Below are 24,685 nucleotides of genomic sequence, written 5' to 3' on the forward strand. Positions count from 1 at the left end.
CCTGAAGTTTTGTTGATCAACATATCGGCTATAGGCATCAGATATACATCCTTAGGTGTAGCCTTGTTCAGATTTCTAAAATCAATGCATACTTTGATTTTTTCTGAATCTTTCTTCACAATAGGCACGATATTAAAAATCCAATCAGCACAACGACAAAACCGAATAAATCCAGCATCCAATAAACGATTCATTTCCTCTTTAATTCGATCGTACATAATAGAATTTAATCGCCTAGCAAGTTATTTATAAGATTTAAAATTGGCTTCAATTGGTAGCCGATGCTCAACCAAATCACAACTCAAACCAGGTATTTCATGATATTTTGATGCAACACATTCAATGTATTCTTTTAATAACTCAATCAAATCGACTTTATATTCAACCGATAAATTCTTATTCACGAACGTCAGCCTTGGAATGGAACCATCTCCAAGACCTACCTTTTCTAAAAGATAAGCTGATGTAAATCTTTGATCTAGCTTATCTATATCATCAAAGTCCTCAATGATCTCACAACATCTCGTTCGTATGTTCCCGATAGTGCTCAATCCTCTGCTGTAGAAACAAAATCATCTTTGGTGCAACTGATGAGCTCATAATCGGACAAGTCTAAGCCCAATAAACACTTGATGTTGTCACACACACCAATAGAGCTTGAATCGACCGTAGCAATGAAGGATGAAGTATCCCCATGGACCACTTCTATCTCATCACCGATCCACTGAATAAGAAATTGGTGCAAGGTAGAGGGCACGCACTGATTGGCATGTATCCAATCATGCCCAAGAATTAGACTAACATTATCTTGCACCTCGGAGACGAAGAAGGCTGTAGCAAGTGTCTTGCTCTCTACGGTCAACTCCATGGAAGCAACCTCTTTGGCGCCGATGGGATTACCTCTACCAACAACATTGATCATCTTGTTCATCTTGATCAACTCCTTGTCCGTCCCGTCGAGTTTCTTGAACAATGTATAAGGCATTAAGTTCACAATAACTTCGCCATCAACAAGCATCCGGGAAATCGGTTTCCCATTAATGTGCCCCCTCATGTAGAGAGCTTTCAAATGGTTATCTAATTTCTTTGGCTTCTGGAACACAGCATCACGCGGTCTAAAGTCCAAATGAGCAACAACTTCCCCCGGAACGATATAGTAATTCGAAGACAAATGCATAACATTAATTTCCATGTTGCGGTGCTCCGGTGAGACTTCATAATCAACTAACTCCTTCTCATCTCGCACTGGAGAAATCAATGGTGCTTCTTCTTCACAAGGAAACGAGCGTTGCCATTTAGCTTTCTGCTCAACTGCAGGCTTAACCAGTCCAAAAGACAAATGTATTAATTTGATTGTGGTTACCCTCAATCGGCCTTAACCTTCGTATAGATAGGCTGGGGAAGTCGTACCCCTTTACAAGTTGATTTACCAAAAAAAATTCTAATTACATATCTAAACCTACTCGCATTACACAGGCTAGACTGGTCGGCCATGGTGTTTGCCAATTTTAGCTATCAACAGGTAGAGCTGAAGACGTCGGGGGACTCGAGCTTGCATAACACACTGATCAGGATGTCGACGGGCAGGCTAGACCAGTCGGCCTGATCGGCAGGTGGCCGTCCCTTGAGGATTAGCCCAAGCAAGGTCTTTGCATTGGTCGGAGTCGGCGAGGCTGTGGAACATGGACGATCAAATAGAGTTTGTGTTGCGAAAGAGCCTATAGTCTAATAGTTACAAGAGCTCAGTACACTTTACATTCTGGGTTCGATTCCACATGAGAGAGAATATTCTAGAATTTAACGGCGTTGTGCTTTCAATGGTTGGTGATATTTCAATCGACAGTGAGGCGCTGGTGGTGACTTCGTCAATCTCGAAGATTTACTGGCTTAGTCTTCGAAGATACCCATAGTGATAGTGTTTGCATCCGTACGTTCATAGGGGTGAGTGTGCATGTGTTCATAAAGGTGAGTGACGGTGGGTGAGTACCACTAGCAGGGATTCATGGGAACTCCTGTTTAGATATTCGACCAGGGGTGTAACACGCGACAAGAGCTTCCTCGCGGAAGGGTTTGAGATGGTGATTTTTAGACAAGTTCAAGCCGCCTTGGGGCGTAACACCCTACGTCCTGTGTGTTGTGATTGGTTCTTCTATTAGTGTTCGGGGATCCGATCCCTTTACATGTTCGGGAACCTCTCTATTTATAGGCTACAAATCTCTTTTCTCTTTCTCTCTAACTGTGTGAACGCCCAATTTGCATGGTAGGCGTCGTCTTCCAGATTTCCCTATTCTTTGTCAGTCGAGCAGGCGGCTTGTCGGGCCCGCCCTGACATGCTCAGAGGGACCCGACGATGTCCTGGGGTACCCCGGGGCATCACTATGGGCCCTTACGACCAAGGGCAGCCGCGGGGGCGCGCCCCGGGGTGGTCCCGAGGTGGCCTTGGAGGCGTCCCGAGGGGCCCCATGGTCCAGGGTGACCTCGGGTCAATTTCGGAGAGGTGACTCTGGCTATCCCGAGTTTAATCTTGACGGGATGTGTGGTAAATGATGGTGGGTCCCGACCACTGCCCATTTACAGCTCGACGGGATGTAGCTCAGGGATAAGCTATTCCGCCATCCATCTTCTTATCGTCTGAACGCACGGCTCCTCTGTAATCATGATGACTTTACGGGGAAGTCGTGCTCCTCCTTGGGCTCCATGCCGATCCCGACAGCGCGCGCCGTAATCCTTTGGGTTATCCGTATGGTAAAGATCTTTTTATCAGGTAGGTGTCTTCGTGGGGAAGGAAAAGGACTCCTCCGGGCTTCATGCAGCGGGCCGAGCCCAGCATGCTGTCGTGGGGGGTCTGTGCTCGGGCCCCAGACCCACAACGGAGGACGCCGCTGGCCGGTGGGTCGTCTTCCCCTAATTACGCTTTTGTCCGGGGTTATGGGTACTTCCGTTCCCATTACGCTGACAGTGTGTGTGTGCGCGTTGTGATTGTCTGAGTTGTACCATGTAATAAAAAAAGATGAGTTTATGTTGGAGTTGGAATTGGGAGAGTGTTGGTTCCTGCAATCCGTGTAGGATTCTTTCTTTGTTTTTTTTTCTTTTTGCTTTTTCAAATATGTTTTGTTTTGTTTTTTATACATTTTTTGGATTTACCATCATGCCTCAGCGTCTGTGTTGACCGACCACCATGTGACCGGGTGATTAAAAAAAAAGGCCACCATGACGGGCCATATGGATCATGGGCCAGTTATTGGAAGAGTCAAAGAAAGGAAAAAGTCTGTTTTACCTCCCTCAACTCACGAAAGTTTGGTTTTCCTCCCTCAACTACGAAACCGGGTACTCTTGCTCCTCGAACTATCCAAACCGGAGCAAATGTTCTCCCGTCGTGGTTTTGACCCCGGTTTCGGCTGTTTTGACGCCACATCAGATATGATGAGTGGGCCCCACGACCTAGAGGATGAAAGAAGGGACCGACCCGACCCGTCCCTTTCCCCAATCCAGTTCGCTCCCTTTCCAAACCCTAGCGGTGGCGAGCTAGGCGGCGTTGAGCGCGGCGGCATTGAGGAAGGCGGCGGTGAGCAAGGCGCGCTAGGCAGCGGCGAGCAAGACGACGGCAAGCTAGGCTGCGGCGAGCAAGGGGCGCCGCGCTCACCGCCGCCTAGCGCGCCACCGCTAGGGTTTGGAAAGGGAGCGAACTGGATTGGGGAAAGGGACGGGTCGGGCCGGTCCCTTCTTTCATCCTCTAGGTCGTGGGGCCCACTTTTCATATCTGACGTGGCGTCAAAACAGCCGAAACCGGGGTCAAAACCACAACGGGAGAACATTTGCTCCGGTTTGGATAGTTCGAGGAGCAAGAGTACCCGGTTTCGTAGTTGAGGGAGGAAAACCAAACTTTCGTGATAGTTGGGGGAGGTAAAATAGACTTTTTCCAAGAATCAACGGCCTGCGCATCTGGAATCCTTTTCTATGTCAGACTCACAGAAATCCGATAAATCCTCCGCCCAGAGAGGCTCGATCCCCTGTTCCACCGGCCGCCGCCTCCAACCAGAGTCGCCCCCATGGAGCCGCCGCCGACTGGTCCAAGCTGCCGGCCGATATCTTGGCCTCTGTCCTCTGCTGTTTCGAGTTCCCTGGTCTCTTCAGCTCCGCCGCCGTCTGCACGTCGTGGCGCGCCACCACACGCAACCTCCGCCGCCGCGGCCGCGTTTACACTCGTCCGCAAACCCCCTGCCTCTTTTACATCTCCCCCGCCGGCGCTGAGCTCTACAGCCTCGCCGCCGGCAGGTCGTATAGGCTGCCTGACCTGCCGGACCCCCCTGTCGCGGACCGGTACATCTGGGGCTCCTCTCACGGCTGGCTCGTCACCGCCGACGTCCGCTCCGATCTCCACCTTCTCAATCCTGCCACCGGCGAGCAGATTGGCCTCCTGCCCGTCGCGACCACGGAGCATGTAACGCCCGTGCTCGACGACGCCGGCGAGCTCAGCAGGTACAACCTCTCTTTTTACGATGCCACGCTCCCGAGGAAAGAAACCTGTCCGCCGCAGCCCTACGAGGTTGGCAAGTTCAGGGAAGTCCTCTATCTGAAGGCAGTCTTGTCCTGTGACCCGTCGCGAGGTGACTGCATCACCATGCTCATCCACAATCCCAAGAGGCAGCTCTCTTTCGCGAGAGTTGGGGGCCAGCAGTGGCATTGGATCACTACCTCTCCCTTGTACTCACAGTACTCCGATTACTTATACCATAACAATGCTTTCTATGCGATGACTCGCCAGGGTGGTATCCATCATTATACAATTGAAGGTTCTTATGCCTCGTGTGATGTGGTTTTCAAGGACACTTTGCCATACATTGCATATAACATGTACATTGCTCGGACATTGTCCGGCGATGTGCTACAAATCTGAAGATTCACGGACACCCCGTGTGAAGGGAAGGAGATGCACACAGATGGTATTGAAATCTATAAGCTAGACTGACCATCAATTCATCATCAGTATAGATTCCCTGGGGGATGATGCTCTGTTCATTGGACACAGCTACACATGTTGCCTTTCGACAAGAGATTACCCAAAGCTGCTCCCAGGTCATGTTTATTTTACCGACGACGATGAGTACTGGCTATTCGAGTACAAAAACATCCGTCGAGATGTTGGAATATATAATTTAGAGGATGACACTTCTCTTGATGTGGTCTCTTCGCAACCATGGTTGAACTGGCCTAATCCCATATGGATTACACCAAGTTTTACAAAGATCAATCAATAGGTACGCAATTTTACAGTCACATTTTGTTTCTTTTGGCAACTAAAAAATAATTAGTTTCATCTGAATGTTGCTTCACTATTTTTTCTCATTATGTCTACTAGTGACCGAGGAAGCATTTTTTGTTTTCATGTGTCATGCGCTTAGCATTATATTGAAATAAGCATTTGCTAGTTGCTGATGAAACCTTTTGTCCTGAATTATAATAAACTATTTGACATGTTTACTTAAAATTGAAGAAGCATAATACAGAAAAACCGTTGCCTATGTTTCAAGCGCTGCTACATGTACAAAGCACAACCATTAGTGTACAACTTAGGATCCAACAATTGAGATCACTTGGTAGGGTCGACAGGATGGTCTAAATACTTGGAGATACCCGAATGGTTGTACACAAAGCATTTTCCCTTCTGAAATTAGCATATACATCTTTGAGGATTAGTTTTTTCTTGCAACAGTATTTACCCCCATAAAGGGAAAAAATAATTACTGCCATCTACCTTTCTCATGAGGCTGAGCAATTTTAAAAATGCAACAGCAAATCTTGAAATGCTCATAACTAGTATTACCTCTTTATTAACCTTTTGCCCAAAAAAACTTTTTAAACAAGAACCGTGTTATTTAGATTTTTTGCACGCCTAACGTCCAAATCATGGAACCTCATACAACTAATATAAGATATGTTACCAGACTACGATGCGAGTCAAAAAAAAAATTGGTGTTAGGGAAATGAGTAGGATCAATTGTTGTTGTATCAATACTTTCCTCACTTTCGTAGGCTAATTAATAACAAGATGTATGACAGTATATAAAATACCATTTAGAGGTTTAAATATTAACTGGAATTCTGTCAATTGCATTAAGAGTTTTGTACAACTGTATTTCTTGTTAATCCCTTTTTTTAGCTGACAGAAGGTAATTTCAATCTTTAGCAGAATTATTATTTCTACACAGGGGAAACCTTTTTCCTTTGTCCATTAGTTGCAGAGTGGACTGTGAAGAAATAAAAATCCAACTGTCTGACTGAGCTGCATTGTTCTGGCAGGCTAACACAAACTTGGGAGTTTACTGCTGCAGAAGACAATATAAGTATATCAGTGTATTGCATAATAAGTCGTTTTGGCTTAGATTTGTGTTATTAACTAGCCCACAAGTTGTGTCTGTATTACTTTCTTACCAATTGAGGGCACACATAGTGTATAAGAAAACTGACGCCCATCATCTTTTCTCAAAAAAGTGAAAGAAGAAACGGCCTAAAAGTTCCCTGACACTCTCTAGAACAGCAACGCGAAACATAGCAATCGGTTTTACGACCCCAAGGCAGGTCGCGGGATTTCTTTTTTTTTTCTTTAGCGTGGAGGGTCATTTTCTCGGAATATTTTTTATTTATTTATTTTGACCCGGTCATTGACACGTGGACCCAACTCCACGCATCACTGACCCCAATGCAGAGACATCAAAATCAGAGGAACCGCTCCCGTGGCTGCCGTTAGCTGCGTCTTACGTGTTCACACCTGCCGTGCCACGAGGGAGAAATGCCGATACACGCGCCAAATGTTAATAATTAATTAATTAATTGAACACGCTCCATCGAGGCATCGACCATATTAATAAGCATAGCTTATTTGCCTTGTCGATTTAAACCGCTACAGCTACGTCGTCTCTCCTCCCGGGTGCCAGCGCCATGGCGTCGCGAGCGCCGGTGGAGCTCGACTTCCTCGGCCTCCGTCCCGCCGCCGCTTGCGACCATGACAACCACCGCCATGGCAGCACCGGCAGCGCCGCCTCATCCTCTTCCATCCGAGGTCTCCATCGTGTGCTTTTTCTTCCCTCGTCGGAACCGATCGATGCAGCTGGCGATTATTGAATCAGCTAGCTAGCTAGCTGCAAAGAAGCGTGGTGGGTTGTTGACATGGGCGTCCGGATATCGATGCAGGCATGAAGACGAGCGCGATAGCGAGCATCGGAGCGCGGCAGCTGCGCCGCGTCATCGCCGGCGACGACACGCCGGCGCCGGCGCCGGCGACGATGACGCTCTTCTACAACGGCGCCGTGGCCACCTTCGACAGCGTCTCCCAGGACAAGGCAAACCATCAATCGACTAACTCGCTCTGGTTTCAGTAGCTCGTAGACACAGACTGAAATCCAACAAGGTTCTCTTACGCTTTTCGATCACAGGCTGAAGCGATAATGAAGATGGCAATGGAGGTTACTGCCTCCAATGGAGGCCGCATCGTCCGTGGCGATGCATTTGCTGGAAATTTAGCCAAAGGTAGTAAGTTGCTTCGAACTAGTTTTTTTCTTTTCTTTTTGATGAAGCCCTGCAAGGTACTACTAGATAGTTGCCACCCGTAACAGAAGAAAAAACATGTTCAAGGAGTTCTCCTGATTTCTCGTAGCTTATTGATTGTCTTTTCCTCTCAAATTGTATGATAATTCGTTCTTGTTTTAATTTGCAGACATGCCGCTCACAAGAACCAAATCGCTGCAGCAGTTCCTGCAGAAGCGAAAAGAGAGGTGAGCATACATAGCATCTTACAATTCCCAACTTATTACGATCTTTTTTTGTTTTGGAAACACACCTAGGATTTTGTTTGACTTAATTTAACAAATCAAACGTGCATCAACTAATTAATTTATCACGCAAATGATTCGGTCAACCAGGAAGATCGAAGTAGGAGCGTATGACAACTTAGACTAGTACAAACTCATGTGTTTTGCATTTCGATGAAAGAGAATGAAAGAAAGGAAGAATTGGATAGCATACCTAGCAGTTGCTATATTTGCCCACTCTCTCTTTTCTGACTTTCTGAATATTCCAACGATGACTTGTGTATGCAGAAAAGTGGGCAGCAGTAGGTGAAAAACAGGCAGGAATAGAAAGTGATTGTTTGGATCCTTGGCTGCTAGGTGGTCGTTTGTGGTAGCTTAACTAATAACTTCTATCATTTACGAATCTGCGTCGAAAATTCTGAATGCATCACGTGCGATATATTCACCGAATTTCATGCATATCACCACTCAATCCCAAAGCAACCATGTTGCATTTACAATAAACAGAAAAGCTACCGTTTTAACACCACACATACTCTACTTGATTTACATTTCTATTTTTATATCTTGAGAGGAGCGAGAGCTAATAACTATCAATGGAGTCACAAATCGAAGGCAGAAACCGTGTGGGTCCTTGATCTGGACCAGCTAGGACGAACTCTTCTCGGTCAGTTTGGAGGCAGCTCGCTCGATCAAAGGCCACGTTTTGGTCGTGACGGACAGCGATAGCTAGCTCATGGCCCAACACAACACCTACCGAATCAAAGACGGCAACTGATGAGCTCCCTCCCAACTGTTCAAAAAGCAGCATCTGCTCCTGATCACACATCCATGATCTCGTCTGATCTCGTTGGTTTATTTCGTCCACAAAAGCAGGAAGTAGCAGCCACACATGCGCATGCCAGTTTTATAAGAGGGTTTTTTTTGACGAGTTTTATAAGTTTTTTTACTAGCATATGGCATGTTCCTTTTCCAATCTTAAGTTTTGTGATGAATTTTGACCAAACTTGTAGCTTCAAAGTCACTTCTGGTCTCTTTTAATTTTAAACGTTTGCTATGGCGGTGAACTAAACGTGCAGGCTGAGGGCCACGAGTCCGTACCAGCAGGTGGGGCCGGGAGGGACCGGCCGCGTTGCTGCGGCGGCGACCAAGTCGTTTCGTGTCAAGGAGGAAGCTGCTTAGGGCAACTTGGAGTTGGAGATCAGCTACTAATAATTCAAGAATTCTTTGGTGATTATATTTATATAGTGATGGTACAAATAAAAGAAAGTTCCAGTACAAGGATAAGTCGTATGATATGATGTATTCCATTCATAATTCGAGGTAAGGTTAACTCTAGAATTGATAGTATAGTAGGCATATGATGTATTGATTTTTTTCAAACAGGATGCTGATTGTATTGTACGTTCAAAAACAATAAAGATTCTCCTGTATCCGAATTAATATTAGGCTGCGTTTGGATGTTCGCATTGAGGCTCCAGAATTGGAATTGGAATTGGCATTGGATAGCATCAAATGCTGCTGTTTGGATGGCATAGACTATGGAATTGGAATTCACCAATATCAATGCCGAAGCGGTATTCGCAACACTGCGCCCCCTCGCGCTCAATACAGAGCCGTGACCCTCCGTATTGGACGGAATTGGAAATGAGGCAGGCAACCGCGTGACGCGAGCGCCCTCTTCCCCGTGTCCGGCAGCTCGGCGCCCCCTTCCCCATGTCTGGCGGCTCGGCGTCCCCTTCTTCCCCATCGTCGAGCTCCTTCCATGACCAGCGCCGCCGCTCCCCTTTGTCCTTCTCTTCACGGACGCGAGCCCCCCACGAGCTTCCTCCGTCTTCCTCACCGGCGGCCCCTCCCCTACCTCCCTCCGCGGCGAGCCCCGCACCCCTCCGCCGGCGAGCCGCGCGGCTCCTCCCCTGCCTCCCTCGGCGGGCGAGCCGCGCGGCCCCTCCCACCGCCGCGGCTTTGTTCCCCTGCGACGCTCCCTCTGGCGCAGCTCAACTCCGCTGCACCGCTCCCCTCCTGAGTCCTGCTCTTCGCGCCCCGAAGCCACCACGCCGCCGCTATGCCCCCTCACCCCGCACCCCTCCGCCGCGGCCTTCCTCCGTCTCCCTCCACCCCCGCCACTGCTGCGGCCGCGTGCGCTGGCGCAGCCCCACACCGGCGCCGGTCGGCCGCGACGCAGAGCACGCCCAGCAGCTCAAGCTCGGCGTGCAGCCACGCCGCCATCCGCCGCCGTGATGGGTCAATTCTGAATTTGACGACATGCCCATCCAAACACGATTTGGTATTTGTTGTCTCTTTGATTTCTATCTAGTAATTCATCTACATCCAAACAATCACTTTGGCATTGTGACTCATTACCAAAGCTTGTCTGATTTGGTATTGGATCGAATTCAATGCCGTGGTCTTCAATATCGACATCCAAACGGACCCTTAGGTACTTAATATTATGCATACTACCAATGCATACGAATCACTTGACTAATTATGCATGGCTTATCACTTTACTTCATTCAGCGAATTCTGATTTTGACCCAATAACTCAAAGCAAGTGGAACTTGTATCCCTAGCTGGCTGTGGCTGGCTATAAGGGTTCCCTTCGAACAGTGCACACCATTTACTTGGTTCTCCTGTACCGTGAGTCCGTGACTGCGAGGCCACAGAAACAAGCAGACACCGTCCACGGAACGTTGCTGCAAGCGGTTGACCGGACGGTGAATCGAGCAGAGTTGAAGCGTTTGATTGGACGATGAATTGAGCAGAGTTGTTTGGAGACAGCCCACCGGCCCAATGGAGGCGTCGTTGATTTTTCAATCCGTCACGAGGGCTAAAACTTTGCCCGCATGTGCTCCATTGGAATGGCACCATGTTCCGACGGGTCTTCCGTCAAAGCAATACCCGCATCAAAAAGAACGGCCTACAAACACAGATGGAGCTGCTGAACCTTTTTCCCTTCACTTTTTCATATATGCGACATTTTTATTTTCCTTCCGTAAGGATCAGAAGATGCGACGTTGATATAACTTGATGAATAGAACATGCAATTGGGTTTGAACTGGCCATGGAAAAAAAATTTGGGGACTAATTTTAAGGGCGTATCCCTTGTCCGGAAAAGGGTCCAAGAACAAATTCAACATATTAATGGTTTTCACATTATAACAGCGCCTGCAACAATTAGAATGAATGTAAAACTCCCTACCGTCTGTTTTATTTAGAAAACCACCAACTCCACCCAGGAAGCTTGAGCTCTTGCTGTGACGGTAAGGACTGAGGAGCATGACGTAGGCCCACGATGAGAACATAGCAGCAGCATCAGGACAAGCAATGGCAACTGATATTCCGCCTTTTGCTCAATTTCTGGCCCGGGCAATCTATTATGATGTAGCAAAGCTTCAGGTCCCCTGAATGCCTTGAATGGTTCGTACTAATCACGATCTACCTTCAAGAACTGCCATCATGTTGACCCTCCATGTTTGTGGGGTATAGTGTGTCAAAAACTACCAGTGTAAAGAGATTTCTTATTTCTGCATGTGTACCATAAGACAGGTTATCATAATTGATTTTCCCATTACTTTTTGGTTCATAGCCACGCTCCTTTAAGCCATATTGAACACACTCAATGAATTTGACAACCTTCATGTATGCTTGTAGTGGTATAAATACCTAGAGTAGGGTAAAGACAATTATTTGACAGGAAATAAAAACAACAGTTAGCATCATAAACCAGCACTTGCACAGTTAGCAGCAACACTACTTTTTATTCTTTGTATACCTTAGAATAAACAAGAATTAGCAGAATGAAGACCAAATACTGATTTCTCATGTCTTGCTTAGTTATTTTCAACAGTGTAAACTAACTTTATGTCTGCCCCACTCCCATGAATTTTAAGCACAACCATCAGGATGGTTAGCTGCATCACTTGTAGCACATAATTCTTTGCTTACTTTATTGACAAAATGAGAGCCAAAGCCTCAATTATCATGTTTATCATTTTTATTTCAACAATATAAACTAATTTGGTATCTGCCTTTCCCACTCCAGTGACTTAAACTACAGGATCAGGACAGTTAACAGCATCACAAACAACAATTAACTCTATTTCTTATCTTAGAACAAAATAATACCGACAGAATGAAAGCCAACTCATTTTTCATGTTAATTATAATTTTCGACAATGTGAATTAATTTGATATCCGTAACACTCCCATGACTTCAATGTACCTTTCTCGCAGATTAAACATCTAACTTAAAAATGGAAGACTAGAGTAGGTAGTGCTTACAAGATCTGAGGATGGTGCTTGAGGAATTTTCGCCATAGCTTTTGCGACAAGATATTCATCAGTCATTTCAGTTAGCGCCCGCTTCATCAATGCAGCAAAGCTTTGTACCTCATCCACCAAATGCTTATCAGCCCAGATTTGGGGTTCTAAAAGCTCTCGAAAGCTAGAATCATGTTGCCGGTTGATTGATTTTCCAATATCCACTGCCAATGACATATCACCTCCCAGGTAGAAGGCTAGTGCAAGAGTAGCCACCACCAAAGGATCACGTGGTTGGCGAGCCAAAGCTTCATGAAATGCTAAAAGGCTTATCCTGTAGTGATAGAGCAAGTACAAATATGTTAGGGAAGAACAAAACTAACTCAATTACTCCAGTTTCGACAATGTAAAGAGTCCACATCAGCTAGAAATGAAATACATAATTTTTCCTTGTCTGCCAATAATAAGTTGGATAATTTACTCACCATAGACTATTATGGCATGGCCTGTTTGGCGTAAGAAAATTATCCAGCTTAGAAAATAAAACCTGCGAAAAGAATTGATAACATGACCAACCTAATGCAAAGACCTACCAAGTACATAAAAAAAAGAACAAAAACAGCAACTAAAGTTACATTAAAAAAATCTATACTTCGTATTTGGATTAGTAGCATGCCAACAAAACAAAAAAGTGCCACTGCCGAATCCACCAAGATTTGTAATCATAAAATCTTCATGCAAATGTATATAAGACTGACAATCTGCCACAATTTCTACTGAACATGAGGAAATGTTCTGCTCTGCAAAGTGGGACACGGAGCAAGAAGAGCACAACAAACACAAGTTTCAATTTCATTTACAGCGTTGTCAATGGAATATTTGAATTATTTTCAATCATAATGTGGCAAGTGCAATTCCTTTATATCTACATGATCACAATAAACTAGTAACCAATTTAAAACTTACAAGTAGCATATTGGTTCCTTTATCCTTTCTCTTAAAACGAGTTGAAGCGAAATAAGCTGCCTGTATAGTCCAATCAAATCATTTAGTCAAAAGCACAAGAACCAAAAGCACAACAAATACTTGATTTCAATATATGTCCCTTCCTGCTGGCCATGGGCTTTACCTGAAAGGGTAACAAATGTTCAAGGAGACCAAATCTCCATAGCAACCTTAAAGAAGCTTCGGCTGAACCATAAGCAAGCATATAGTTCATCTCCATGAGTATTCTTCCCTGCAAAATTGTAAATAAATTAATCAGTAAGAGGAAAACATACGAGCAACTTCATGGCAGTTCATTAGATAAGTCAAAGTGTCATTGATATAATGAAACCAGATTGTCCATGCCAGAATCAGACCTTGTCAAGCCTTGCCACTGAGGAGGCAAGTGTTCTCACATAATAAGCTGTTTCTTTGGGGAAGCTAAACCCTAACCGAGCTGCAATTCTGATTGCACGTAGAATACGGGCTGTTAATTACATGATTGTATTAATGAGAATGATCACACAGGAGTAAAACAACAATGAAATAAATGCTTAAACTCTGGATTCTGACCACAGTCCTCTTGGAACGAAGTGCCAGCAGGAATGACAGTACGGACCTGTTGAAAGGACAAGGAAGACTGCAAATGAGCGCAGAAAAAGGACTTAAACTAATGTAAATGAAACAAACATATACCAGAGACCTTAGCTTTCTTAATATCATTAATGCCTCCCAAGTAATCATAGATCTTTTCTGAATATGGGTTGAACATTAACCTGCACATTCAAAACAAAAGAAAATAGTACAACCTGCAATATGGCATCCAGTTACATCCAAAAGTACAGAAACACTAACCCATTTATGGTGAAGTCCCTCCCTTGACAGTTTTTCCAGCGAACAAAATCATTCTTGCTACAGTTTTGGCTCTTTGAATTGTAAATAGGATTGCGACTTGACCCCCTTGCACAAGTACTAAAACTAGACACCTGCCAACAAGAAGAATGAGATATATCTGGCTAGCTGCACACTCGAATGCAAATGGAAAAACTGAATCAACAAATGACAACAATAAAGTGTGCAGTTTGCCAAGAAGTAGCTGACAACTAGAGGTATGTATTGTGCAGAGGGTACTGCTATTTACAATCGGTTAAAGGGCAACACTAACCTCAACAATAGAATTGTTCTCATGTACATGGCATATGGGGAAACGCCTTCCCACTATAACAGCTGATCCTGAGAAAGTGTCTTTCACCTGCAGAGTTTAAAATAATAATCTTAATTGGCACAAACACATTGTATAAGCAATTTTTCTTTGGCAGCTACATTACAAATTCTGAACATGAAACTTCACAATCAGAATGAATTGATCACCATCTGGTCAAACTACACAAAAGGTGTTTCTTTAACCCAAATTAATAGCATATGATAACTAAAGAAGTACTACATAAGTAGGATAAATTTAAATGAGCATACCCATTGATGACTTATTTGGCACAGGTACATAAGCTGTACTGATATGTAATGGCTTTGGATATATGGGTATATACAAGGTCAAAGTATATATCTTCATTTCAAAACTGAAATTTTGCACCTAATACACCAAAAAAACCTCTATGGTTAAAGCCAGCAAATAAGTCACAACTGCGCCATACTTTATAGCTTTTCGCAACAATGTAGTACTAGCTATTTGTAAAGCTATAACAGCAAACTTAACTATCTGCACAATCCAATAAATCAATAGCTCCAAGACAAGTATGCCCCAAAACTGAGCGGGCTATTTCACTTCCAATAATTCAATTTCATCATTGTAGCATCCTTTTTAATTTGAGTTATAACCTGCCTAAGATCAGCTGTTGTTATTATGTCAAAATCTTTCGGCGTCTTCTTCATTATGAGATCTCGAACACAACCACCAACAAGGTACACATCATATCCTGCACAAAAAGTGAAACAAGTAAACAAAACCAGTAGTGCAACGACCCCCCAACGACAAGGGTACTCAAGCACCAAATTAACAGATGGAGAGGAAAATACAATGGAACTAAAATCATCCGATGGATACAACACTATGGAACAAGGCACCCCTCAAAGCTTCCGTGCATATATTTAGATCACCTACATCAAATGACATGAGGTCCATGCCACCTAGATGCCAAAATAAGCAAGATGCATTTTAGATGTAATTTATTAGTTCTTTACTCATAACATGCTAGCATTAAATACATATAACAAGCTAGATTCCACAAATTCCTGCAACAATATAATCGAGGAATGAACAAGCTTTCATATTGGAAAAAACTATTTTGGAAGTATATTAAAAACATCAATTAGTCTGATATCTCCACACAACTACAAATCAACAGAGAGAAAATCAAAATGAAATGATCTTACAATTATGACCCTAGGCATGGGATCATATAACCCAGCACCAAAACAACATGAACCATACCATCAGCCGTAAATGGTAGGATTGTAATAGAATTCTGTCCCAAGCAAGGTTGTGGTAGGATCAATGTAAAATCATACATCCTATAATGGAATTTTTTTTATTTTTAACCTATTTTTCAATTTTATTTTAAAAATAATCCACCTGGATATATATTTGCAGATCTAACCCTTTAGGTCGCGCCGGTCTGCGTGGCGTGACAAAAACACGTTGTCACGCCACATGCATTGGCGTGACAAGATGTGCCACGTTGGCACGCTTCGGAGCGCTCTGAAGGGGTCTGCCAGCTCATATTCCACATGTCAACCTTGTCACGTCACTCCCACCGGCGTGACAGTACAGCCTTGTCACGCCACCCCCGCTGGCGTGACAAGGTCTGACTTTAGAAAAATCATATCTTTTTCATACAAACTCGGATGGAGATGATTTTTATACGAAAATTGTAGCTCTCAACGAGATCTACAACTTTGTAGTTTTGAATTTTTTCATTTGAAGTCATTAAGATGGTTAAATAATTGATTTAAACTTTTGACAGCATATTAAGCACTTTACCTCTATCGGATCATCTCTAACTTGACATGTTTATCATGGTTCTACAAATTAAGTTCTATATAATTTTTGATATATGAAATAATATGGACTAAATAATAATATTTCGATAAGAGATACAATGAGAAATCAAACTATATCATCCTTGTGTATGAAATATAATGCAACACCCTAGATATTAATTATAGCTACAAGCTAGATCAAGTATTTTTTTTGAAAGATTAAGATCTTAAAATATGATAACAGTTTGAAAAAGATACAAATGTGTAAGTTTTATACTAGTAATTAAGTGGTTTAGATGAAATGAGTACTTTGTTGTTCTCCATCTTATGGCCTTCTTTTCACTATATCTCCTTTGGTCAGCGCAACGCTTATCGATTGCACTGCTTGGTTTGGCTAGCCAAGATCATCGCTCAAGGTGCCTCCATGGTCCCACCACTCTAGATATATATTATATTAATAAGCAAGTGTTGTTATAGAAAAAAGAGAGCCACCACGTTCGTCGAGAGGATCTAGAAAGTTATACATTAATCTAAAAAGGAGAAGGATTTACACAATTGGATTTTACGAAGAACTAATGATCTAAACTGACTCGAGGCCATATCTTATACAATTGAAAAATATCTAATTTCATAATTAAAGAATTAAAAAAATTAGAATATAATTATAGAGTCCATGCCGAATACAAAAATTCGTCAGACTTTCCCACCCAATCAAGACTACGCCGTATGGCACGTCTAATGGGGATCAAAACAGGTTGATCCTGATAGATGGAAGTAAAATGATGGGGCATGATAATGGGGTCAAAACAACATAATATATGGATGTAAAAGAATGACACAATTATTGATTGTTTTATATGCTTATTTGTATATGGGCTTCCAACAACGTCAGGGACCGTAAGAAATTCGACACAACGATAGTAGAGAAGTCTTCATACAGGTGGTGCTGGCAAAACAGTTGTACATATGCACATGTAACTTCGGAGTTGATTTGTACAAAATAGATATAATGTATATGCACGTAATTTGATAGGCAATGTGAAAATATGTATAATAAGACTTAGTGATGTATAGTGGTTGAAGAACAAACTCTAGGGGAACAAACAAAATAGCCTGCTACAACAAAGTATTTATAATAAAAAAAACAAAACGTAGCAAAACTAGCCACGCTATTAGCATGGACCAACTCACAAGTTAAAGCTATAATTAATAATACCTAGAGTGTTGCATTATATTCCGTACTCAATGATGATATAGTTTGATTTCTCATTATATCTCTTATCGAACTATTATTATTTAGTCCATATTATTTCATATATCAAACATTATATAGAACTTAATTTGTAGAACCATGATAAACACGTCAAGTTAGAGATGATCCGATAGAGGTAAAGTGCTTAATATGCTGTCAAAAGTTTAAATCAATGATTTAACCATCTTAATGACTTCAAATGAAAAAACTCAAAACTACAAAATTGTAGATCTCGTTGAGAGCTACAATTTTCGTATAAAAATCATCTCCATCCAAGTTCGTATGAAAAATATATGATTTTTCTAAAATCAGACCTTGTCACGCCAGCGGGGGTGGCGTGACAAGGCTGTACTGTCACGCCGGTGGGAGTGGCGTGACAAGGTTGACACGTGGAATATAAGCTGGCAGACCCCTTCCGAGCGCTCCGAAGCGTGCCAACGTGGCACATCTTGTCACGCCAATGCATGTGGCACGACAGCGTGTTTTTGTCACGCCACGCAAACCGGCGCGACCAAAAGGGTTAGATCTGCAAATATATATCCAGGTGGGTTATTTTTAAAATAAAATTGAAAAATAGGTTAAAAATAAAAAAATATTCCCTATAATGTTGTGTAAGATGTAGGTGTTTAAATGTGTCATAGGCCTCGACTTCAATTGAGCAATAAGTACTGGGTAGTTAATTTTATAGCAAAAACAATAGCCATGTTGATCTTTATTTCGCTAGTTTTTATAGTGCAAAAAGTTCAACTTACAGCCATGTCGTTGAAACCACTAGTCTACTCGCAGAAATATCTAAAATAGCACCAAATCGAAATCCCTGAACATTATTCTGAACAAAACGACCAGATAGCACTCATAGTACTCTTGCAATACACATTAAATCGAAAAAGTGTCCTCTTTTGCAGAATCAGGAATGGCCTTGGACAATAGTTCAGGATCATGTTGTGACCTCTGACAACCATAACACCACACAATGCCAATACTTTCCACATCCAAAGTAATTGGTTATTTGTATCTGACATGATATAAAAGCAATATTAACTACCCATTAATTGACTACTGGTGCCCAACAGGATACTAATGCGGTTTACAGTTTCCTACCCGATTAGCCGTTTCTCCAGTAATAAAATTTGTATCTTTCACAAAAATAAAGTCTGCCAAAGATGTTTTGCTCTGAAAATTGATTTTATTCATGCTACTCAAATTTGTACGCAAAGTCAATAAAGCAGTATTTATATTCAGTTACAGTATCCCTAACTGAGGTAAGTTAATTTAATTAAATGCAAGTATTAACTTTGCTTCCATATGAGGCTATGAGCTGAGTGTTCAATCCAGTCTGCAGTTGCTATGATAGCTGACCAGTTGCTATGATACCTAATTGAGCTTGCTCAACCTGATGTGCCCTCACCCGTAGCGCACATCCACTAGTTCAATCGTTGGATCTCGGACTGAATCCCAAGTTCAACAGTGAGAATTCGGGACTGACCACAACAAATAAACCAAACACTGGCAGGCCATCAAGGCCGAGGACGGTCGCACCTCTGCTGCGGAGGCGATGTAGCACGTTCCAGGCCTCGGCGGGGATCATGGACTCCTCGATGCCGAACCGCTTGGCGCTGACCTTCTTCCACTCGGGCCCCTCGAACCCCTCCACCCCAGGCCCGCCTGCACAGAATGCCCAGGGGCCACCCGGTAAGCAGAGCAAACCCTCGGGGTTAACAACCACAGCATTTCTCCGTCGCCACTAGGCCATCGACAGCAACGGCGGCGGGGAGGCTTACCCGCGGATACGGGGGCGGTGGACGGGGTGGAGGAGTCGGAGGGCGAAGGGGACGGGGACGGCGCGCGGCGGCGGCGGCGCGGGGAGGCGAGCGCCGCGAGCGGGGACGGGGCGAGGCGCCCGGGCCGGGTGAGCGAGCCGAGCAACCGCAGCTCCGGGGGGCGCAAGGCCATCGCGACCGTGACGGCGGCGGCGGCGAGGCGCGCACGCGAGCGGCGCCGGAGGTGGATAGCGAGAGAGAGCCGACTGCTGAGGCGGCGGCGAATATGCGATCCTCCCCCCGGGGCCCGGGACCTCCCATTCGTTCGCTGTTGCTTCTGCCAGCAGGCTGCTTCATGGTCTATGGGCTGGGATAGGGGCTTTGCGTAGGCTGGGCTGGTAGATAATATGGGCCGTTGGGTTCCTCGTTGTTTCAGAGCATTTGGCCCAGGCCTAACTATTGCGTGGGCTGGGCTGGTAGCAGGATGGAACATTTGACCCTGCAACAGAACTTTCGGCAATGGATCCAACCGGACAAACACGGAATCGTTGTGGTAATTTGCTATGCTGGCGTTTTGAAATCCAATTAGACCCGTTGGGTTGCATGGGAATGGCCTGGAATGACCGGGATAACCGAACAAGGCCTTAGTAAGAAAAAAAATTACTAGTACATTACTAAAATTAAAAAAATCGTTGTTACTCTTCCAATATGTTGGGTCTTTTCATGCGCTGATGATGATTTCGAAGCTAAAGGAGGGCACTTTTTTATGGCTGCATCATCTATCACATGAAGGTCCAAAAGAATAAAGCATAAAAATTGTTAAGCTATACGCGATGGCAAATCGTGCTTGAATATTGTCTACCGCATACAGCAACTACGTGCAGCAATTATGCGTATGTTTTTTGTGGGTACTCGCTCTATTTTTTTTTCTAGTACACAACGTTTAGAAAAAAGTTATTAATTAGAGTATGCTATAAGAAGGGATCAAATTAAATTTGATGTCGTGATACATGTGATTGTGAAGGAAGTTAACTGCCCTGATTGAAGAATACCTTGCATTGTTCAATACTAGTGGCTGAGAACTTAACATGGGTTTAATTCACTACTACAAAAAAGATTTGTAGGAACGGCTCAATTTTTTTAGAGGCGGACCTAAATTCGACCCGTTGCTACAAATGGACTTTGGTACTGTAGCAACTCAACCGCCCTTAGAAACACCATTAGTAGGGGCGGCTCACAACCCCCCCCCCCCCCGGCGCCCCTATGAATGGTTGTAAGTTTTTTTTTGTTTTTTTGGATCCAATGAAGCTCTCTTTGCCTCTCGCTTGATTTAGATCTCGATGGTGTGAATTAGTCATAGTTCATGCGAATACCAAGCCAGTGGAGAGCACATACTTTTGAACACTTACAGGAGGTGGATCTTCACAATTTGTTAGGGCTAGGCGAATCCTCTCTAACAACTTAGCACTAGCCACACAAGTCTGAAGGCATTTAAATTGCCGTCTTGGATCCCATGAGGGCCACCACTTCTTGGTAAGAGGAAAGGGATCAAATAATGTCTTTGAAGGCATCGGAAGTATAGGTGACACATTCACGAGTGGCAGGTTGTGTATGTAGCCTCTCTTTCTGGCAGCGTCAAGGCATCAAATATTATTCTGAAGCATAGGGTCTTTGGAGGTATTGGAAGTATAGGTGACCGATTCACGAGTGGCAGGTTGTGTATGTAGCCTCTCTTTCTGGCAGCGGTACAGGATTACTTTGAGTCTACAAATTCTAGAAGTATGGTGGCCCAATAGCCGGTCCAGGTAGCAATATGTTGTTCACTTACCTTAACCCGTTCGACAAATTAAAACCAATCATTGGTTTTGGGAGACGCATTGGCTCATCATTCGAAGATTTAACATAAGTTCACATCTACACGAATAGTGTGCAATACATAGTCACAACTCACAAACTACACATAGAGATAGAAGAGTTAACAAAAGTTGATTTGCATGCCTACATTACATCATCTAACGAATATTATTTTCCGAAGCAAGAGGTAGTCAACATACTTAACATCGCCAATCTTATATCTCAGGGCATCGTCAATGAAAATGAATGCACGGATAAGTGCACTGTCCTTTGCTTCACTTCTACGAGGAAGTGTTTTGCCGTAGATGGTGAACATTGGTTCTGCGGTAGGATTTGGCGTGGTTCGAAATTGAAAAGAACCCTGGTAGAGACCTTCCCTTGTATTTACCGGTCCCTCCTCAGTGGAGTAATAACCCAACTGCTCCACGGCTTGACATAAAATTTCTTCTAAACTCATCGCCGCAAAGGTGTTACCAAATATATCCTGCAATGGAGATGGAATATAAATTTTATAAAAGTACTTTGGTTAACAAAAATCACATACTATGTCATGTAGAAACTATCATAGTTCTTTAAATTAACAAAATTCACTTACTATGTCATGTAGATTTTCTCGTAAAAGTCTCTCACAAAGACTTACAATATCATGTTGATTCCATCGAAGTGCTTTGATTTTAAATCATGACAAATCTGGAATCAGATAACCATAACTCTCAAGTTCCAGAATGCGTGCTTTTATGGTAGTTACTTCATAAGTCATCTAAACTAGTGATTCCTTCCCACTAGCCACTACTGCCATCATGGTATTTGGATCTTGTATTAATGGTATCTCAAAAGAGATTGTCATTTTCTTGAATTATAGGCGTTATGTGGTTTCCACCTGTAGAGGTGTACCACCTAGGCATTATAGTACTTCAGTAAGCCATTTAAAATATCGATCCGCTGCATTAGAGGCAACAAAACATTATTAAGTATCAACCATTCTTATTAATCAAGCAAAAAAAGGCTCATATTCAAAAGATGGGTCTTACTATGCTTGGAGCTGTAATGTTCTGTTGAGAACATGGCCTCGGTCTTATTATGCTTGAAGCTGTAATGTTCTGTTGAGAACATGGCCTCAGTCTAGCCCTGTTGACTCTGCTGAAAATGATGCCAGGAGGACGAGCCAGAGGCAAAGGGTAATCCTCATGCGGCACACCACCACCAAAGCCACCACTTTCCATATGGCTTCATAGAAAATTTATGTATATTTCATACATAAAATAACATGTGTTCAATTCTCAAATTTCCTAGCTAATTTCAATATCTAAATTTGCTATTCCCATACTAATTAGTTAATTTCACTAACTACATTTATTATTGTCTAACTAATTAGCTAATTTCAATAACTACATTTCATATATAACAAATTTATAGGGGCGGGCGGCGGCATCACCTGCCCCTGAAAATTGATTTGTAGGGGCGGCCGATGGTGTGGACCGCCCCTAGAAATCGCTTTGTAGGGGCGGGTGACTACCCCACCCGCCCCTACAAATATTTTCTCATTTTTTTTCTAAAAAATCATTTAATCCTAAAAAATAGCAAACGACATATAAAAAACGTGACATTTTCACCATTAGCGTATAACAACCTGTGCCTCTGGTGAAAAATACCGAAAGTAAAATTCAGGTTTTTTATTGTTTGAATGTCTGGAAAGGACAAAGTTGCTCTTAAATTGTATGAGAGAGTAGTGACTTAGTAGAGGCTAAAGTTTGAACATATTTTCTTATTACATACAGTGCAATGTAGGTTTATTAATTTTGTTGTGTTTTACACATCAAAATATATGGTAAAAATTTCAACATTTTTTGATAATGTTTACTATATTTTCTGATTTAAAAGAATTTCCGAAATAAATGTGAAAAACTAGTTTTAGGAGCGGGCTGGGGTATACTCTGCCCCTACAAATATGTTTGTAGGGGCGGGCGTTGTCGCGGACCGCCCCTAGAAATCAAATTGTAGGGGCGGGTGATGCCCCCGCCCGCCCTTACAAATGGTTTCTCAATTTTGTCTGAAAAATCATTTAATCCTAAAAAATAGCAAACGACATATATAAAACGAGATATTTTCACCGTTAGCGTATAACAACCTGTACCTCTGGTGAAAAATACCGAAATTATAATTCAGGTTTTTTATTGTTTGAATGTGTGCAAAGGACAAAATTGCTATTAAATTGTATGAGTGGTGACTTAGGAGATGTTAAAGTTTGAACATATTTTCTTATTAGACACAGTGCAACATAGGTTTATTAATTTTGCTGTGTTTTACACATCAAAATACGCGGATGGTAAAAATTTCAGCATTTTTTTATAATGTTTACTATATTTTCTGATTTAAAAGAATTTCCAGAATAAATTTTGAAAACTATTTTTATGGGCGGGCGTGGCCATCGACCGCCCCTACAAATCTATTTGTTGGGGCGGGAGATGAGCCCCCTCCCCCGCCCGCCCTTGTAGGGAAGGTCGGCGCCGCGGCATCTCTAGAAATATATTTTTAAGGGCAGTGATGCGCCCACCCGCCCCTACAAATCGAGCTCCTATAAATATCTAATGATTTAGAAAAATTTTCAGACTCCCATGGCGCGCGCGAGAAGACGCCGGAAGGCTGCCAAGATTTTCGGTGCTCCCCAGCCGCCACTCCCCCGTGGCCGCTCCGTCCGCCGCCGCACAGCCCCCAACCGCTCCCCCGCCGCCGCCCCCTCCGCCGCCCCCGGCAACCCCGCGCCGCCCCCTACGCCGCTCCCTAGCTTAGATCCGGCGCGCCGGACCCTCCGCCGCCGCTCCCCCGCCGCCGCCCCCGCCATCCCCGCGCCGCCCCCTCCGACCCCGCGTGGCTCCCTCCGCCACCTCCGCCGCGCCCGCCTCCTCCTCGCCGCCGCCTCCGCTCCAGCTGGCCCGCCTCGTCCTCGCCGCCCCCTCCGCCCCCGCGCTACTCCCTCCACCGTCTCTGCCGAGTCGCCCCCTCTGCCCCCGCGCCCTAGCGTAGATCCGGTGCCTCCCCGCCACCTCTCCTCACCGCCGCATTCGCCTCCACCTCGCCGCTCCCTCCCCGTGCCTCCTCCTCCCCACCACCTCCTCCGCCGTCGCGTACGCCCCCGGCCGCCTCCTCCCCGCCACCTCCGCCGCCGCCAACTCCCCACCACCTCCGCGGCCGCCGCGCACGCCCCGGCATCCTCCTGCCCGCCAACTCCCCGCCACCTCCGTGGCCGCTGCGCACACCCCCGCGGCCTCCTCCCCGCCACCTCCTCCCCTCCGTGTCCGGCTCCTCCAGCCGCTACTACCCCAAGCTGTGGCGCCACCCCCAAGCCCCGCCGTCACCCCACCCGGCGCCACCCCATCCTCAGGTGACCAACCGATGGCACATGTCAACTATGAACACTTCACAATCTTTGAGGAACAAGAGTTCAACTTGCACGCCCAAGTTTTTGCCGGCCTCTTAATAATTACTAAGTTTTCTCCATGTCCGCATACTCAAGTAGAAGTCCCCTGTTCTATCAGTCGCACCGAGCTACTGCGAGTGTTATTGGAAAACACTAGGATAGAGCTTCCGCTACATAATGTCTTGCGTTTGTTCGGTGATTATGTGCTGCTAACCCGAACATTCGAAGAAGTCACTCGCATCTTGAGTTGTCCATACATCCAAGTTGACAACCATGTCCTTGCAATCCTAGGATGGACGCCCGACTATGGTTCCACTACTTTATTCTTGGATGAGTCTATTCCACTAGA

The 24,685-nt window shown here is 44.3% G+C and overlaps 2 protein-coding genes and 1 pseudogene across 4 annotated transcripts; 2 read left to right on the plus strand and 1 right to left on the minus strand.

The window, feature by feature from the left end:
• The first annotated feature begins 3,210 nt into the window (after positions 1–3,210).
• Positions 3,211–5,319, plus strand: LOC120681076 (annotated as a pseudogene).
• Positions 5,320–6,903: 1,584 nt separating this feature from the next.
• Positions 6,904–9,269, plus strand: LOC120683586 (protein TIFY 9-like). Of its 2 annotated transcripts, none has more exons than XM_039965674.1 (5): positions 6,904–7,060; positions 7,192–7,340; positions 7,434–7,527; positions 7,715–7,772; positions 8,888–9,269. In XM_039965674.1, the coding sequence occupies exons 1-5, from the start codon at positions 6,940–6,942 to the stop codon at positions 8,988–8,990; spliced, it is 525 nt and encodes a 174-aa protein (XP_039821608.1). In that variant the 5' UTR covers positions 6,904–6,939; the 3' UTR covers positions 8,991–9,269. The 2 variants fall into 2 exon arrangements, with proteins under 2 accessions (XP_039821608.1, XP_039821609.1); XM_039965675.1 differs by lacking the exon at positions 8,888–9,269 and adding an exon at positions 8,097–8,211.
• Positions 9,270–10,867: 1,598 nt separating this feature from the next.
• LOC120682030 (poly(A) polymerase I-like) lies at positions 10,868–19,403 on the minus strand. 2 transcript variants are annotated; one of them, XM_039963765.1, is made up of 13 exons: positions 19,086–19,403; positions 18,844–18,969; positions 14,892–14,989; positions 14,221–14,307; positions 13,911–14,041; positions 13,759–13,831; positions 13,629–13,674; positions 13,433–13,542; positions 13,201–13,308; positions 13,038–13,097; positions 12,557–12,618; positions 12,093–12,405; positions 10,868–11,474 (listed from the first exon to the last, which is right to left on the minus strand). In XM_039963765.1, the coding sequence occupies exons 1-13, from the start codon at positions 19,255–19,257 to the stop codon at positions 11,253–11,255; spliced, it is 1,608 nt and encodes a 535-aa protein (XP_039819699.1). In that variant the 5' UTR covers positions 19,258–19,403; the 3' UTR covers positions 10,868–11,252. The 2 variants fall into 2 exon arrangements, with proteins under 2 accessions (XP_039819699.1, XP_039819700.1); XM_039963766.1 differs by having other exon boundaries at positions 10,868–11,335; positions 19,086–19,364.
• Positions 19,404–24,685: the final 5,282 nt, after the last annotated feature.

The sequence above is a fragment of the Panicum virgatum genome, chromosome 7N, assembly GCF_016808335.1.
Source record: "Panicum virgatum strain AP13 chromosome 7N, P.virgatum_v5, whole genome shotgun sequence".
In the NCBI taxonomy this organism is placed as follows: Eukaryota; Viridiplantae; Streptophyta; class Magnoliopsida; order Poales; family Poaceae; genus Panicum; species Panicum virgatum.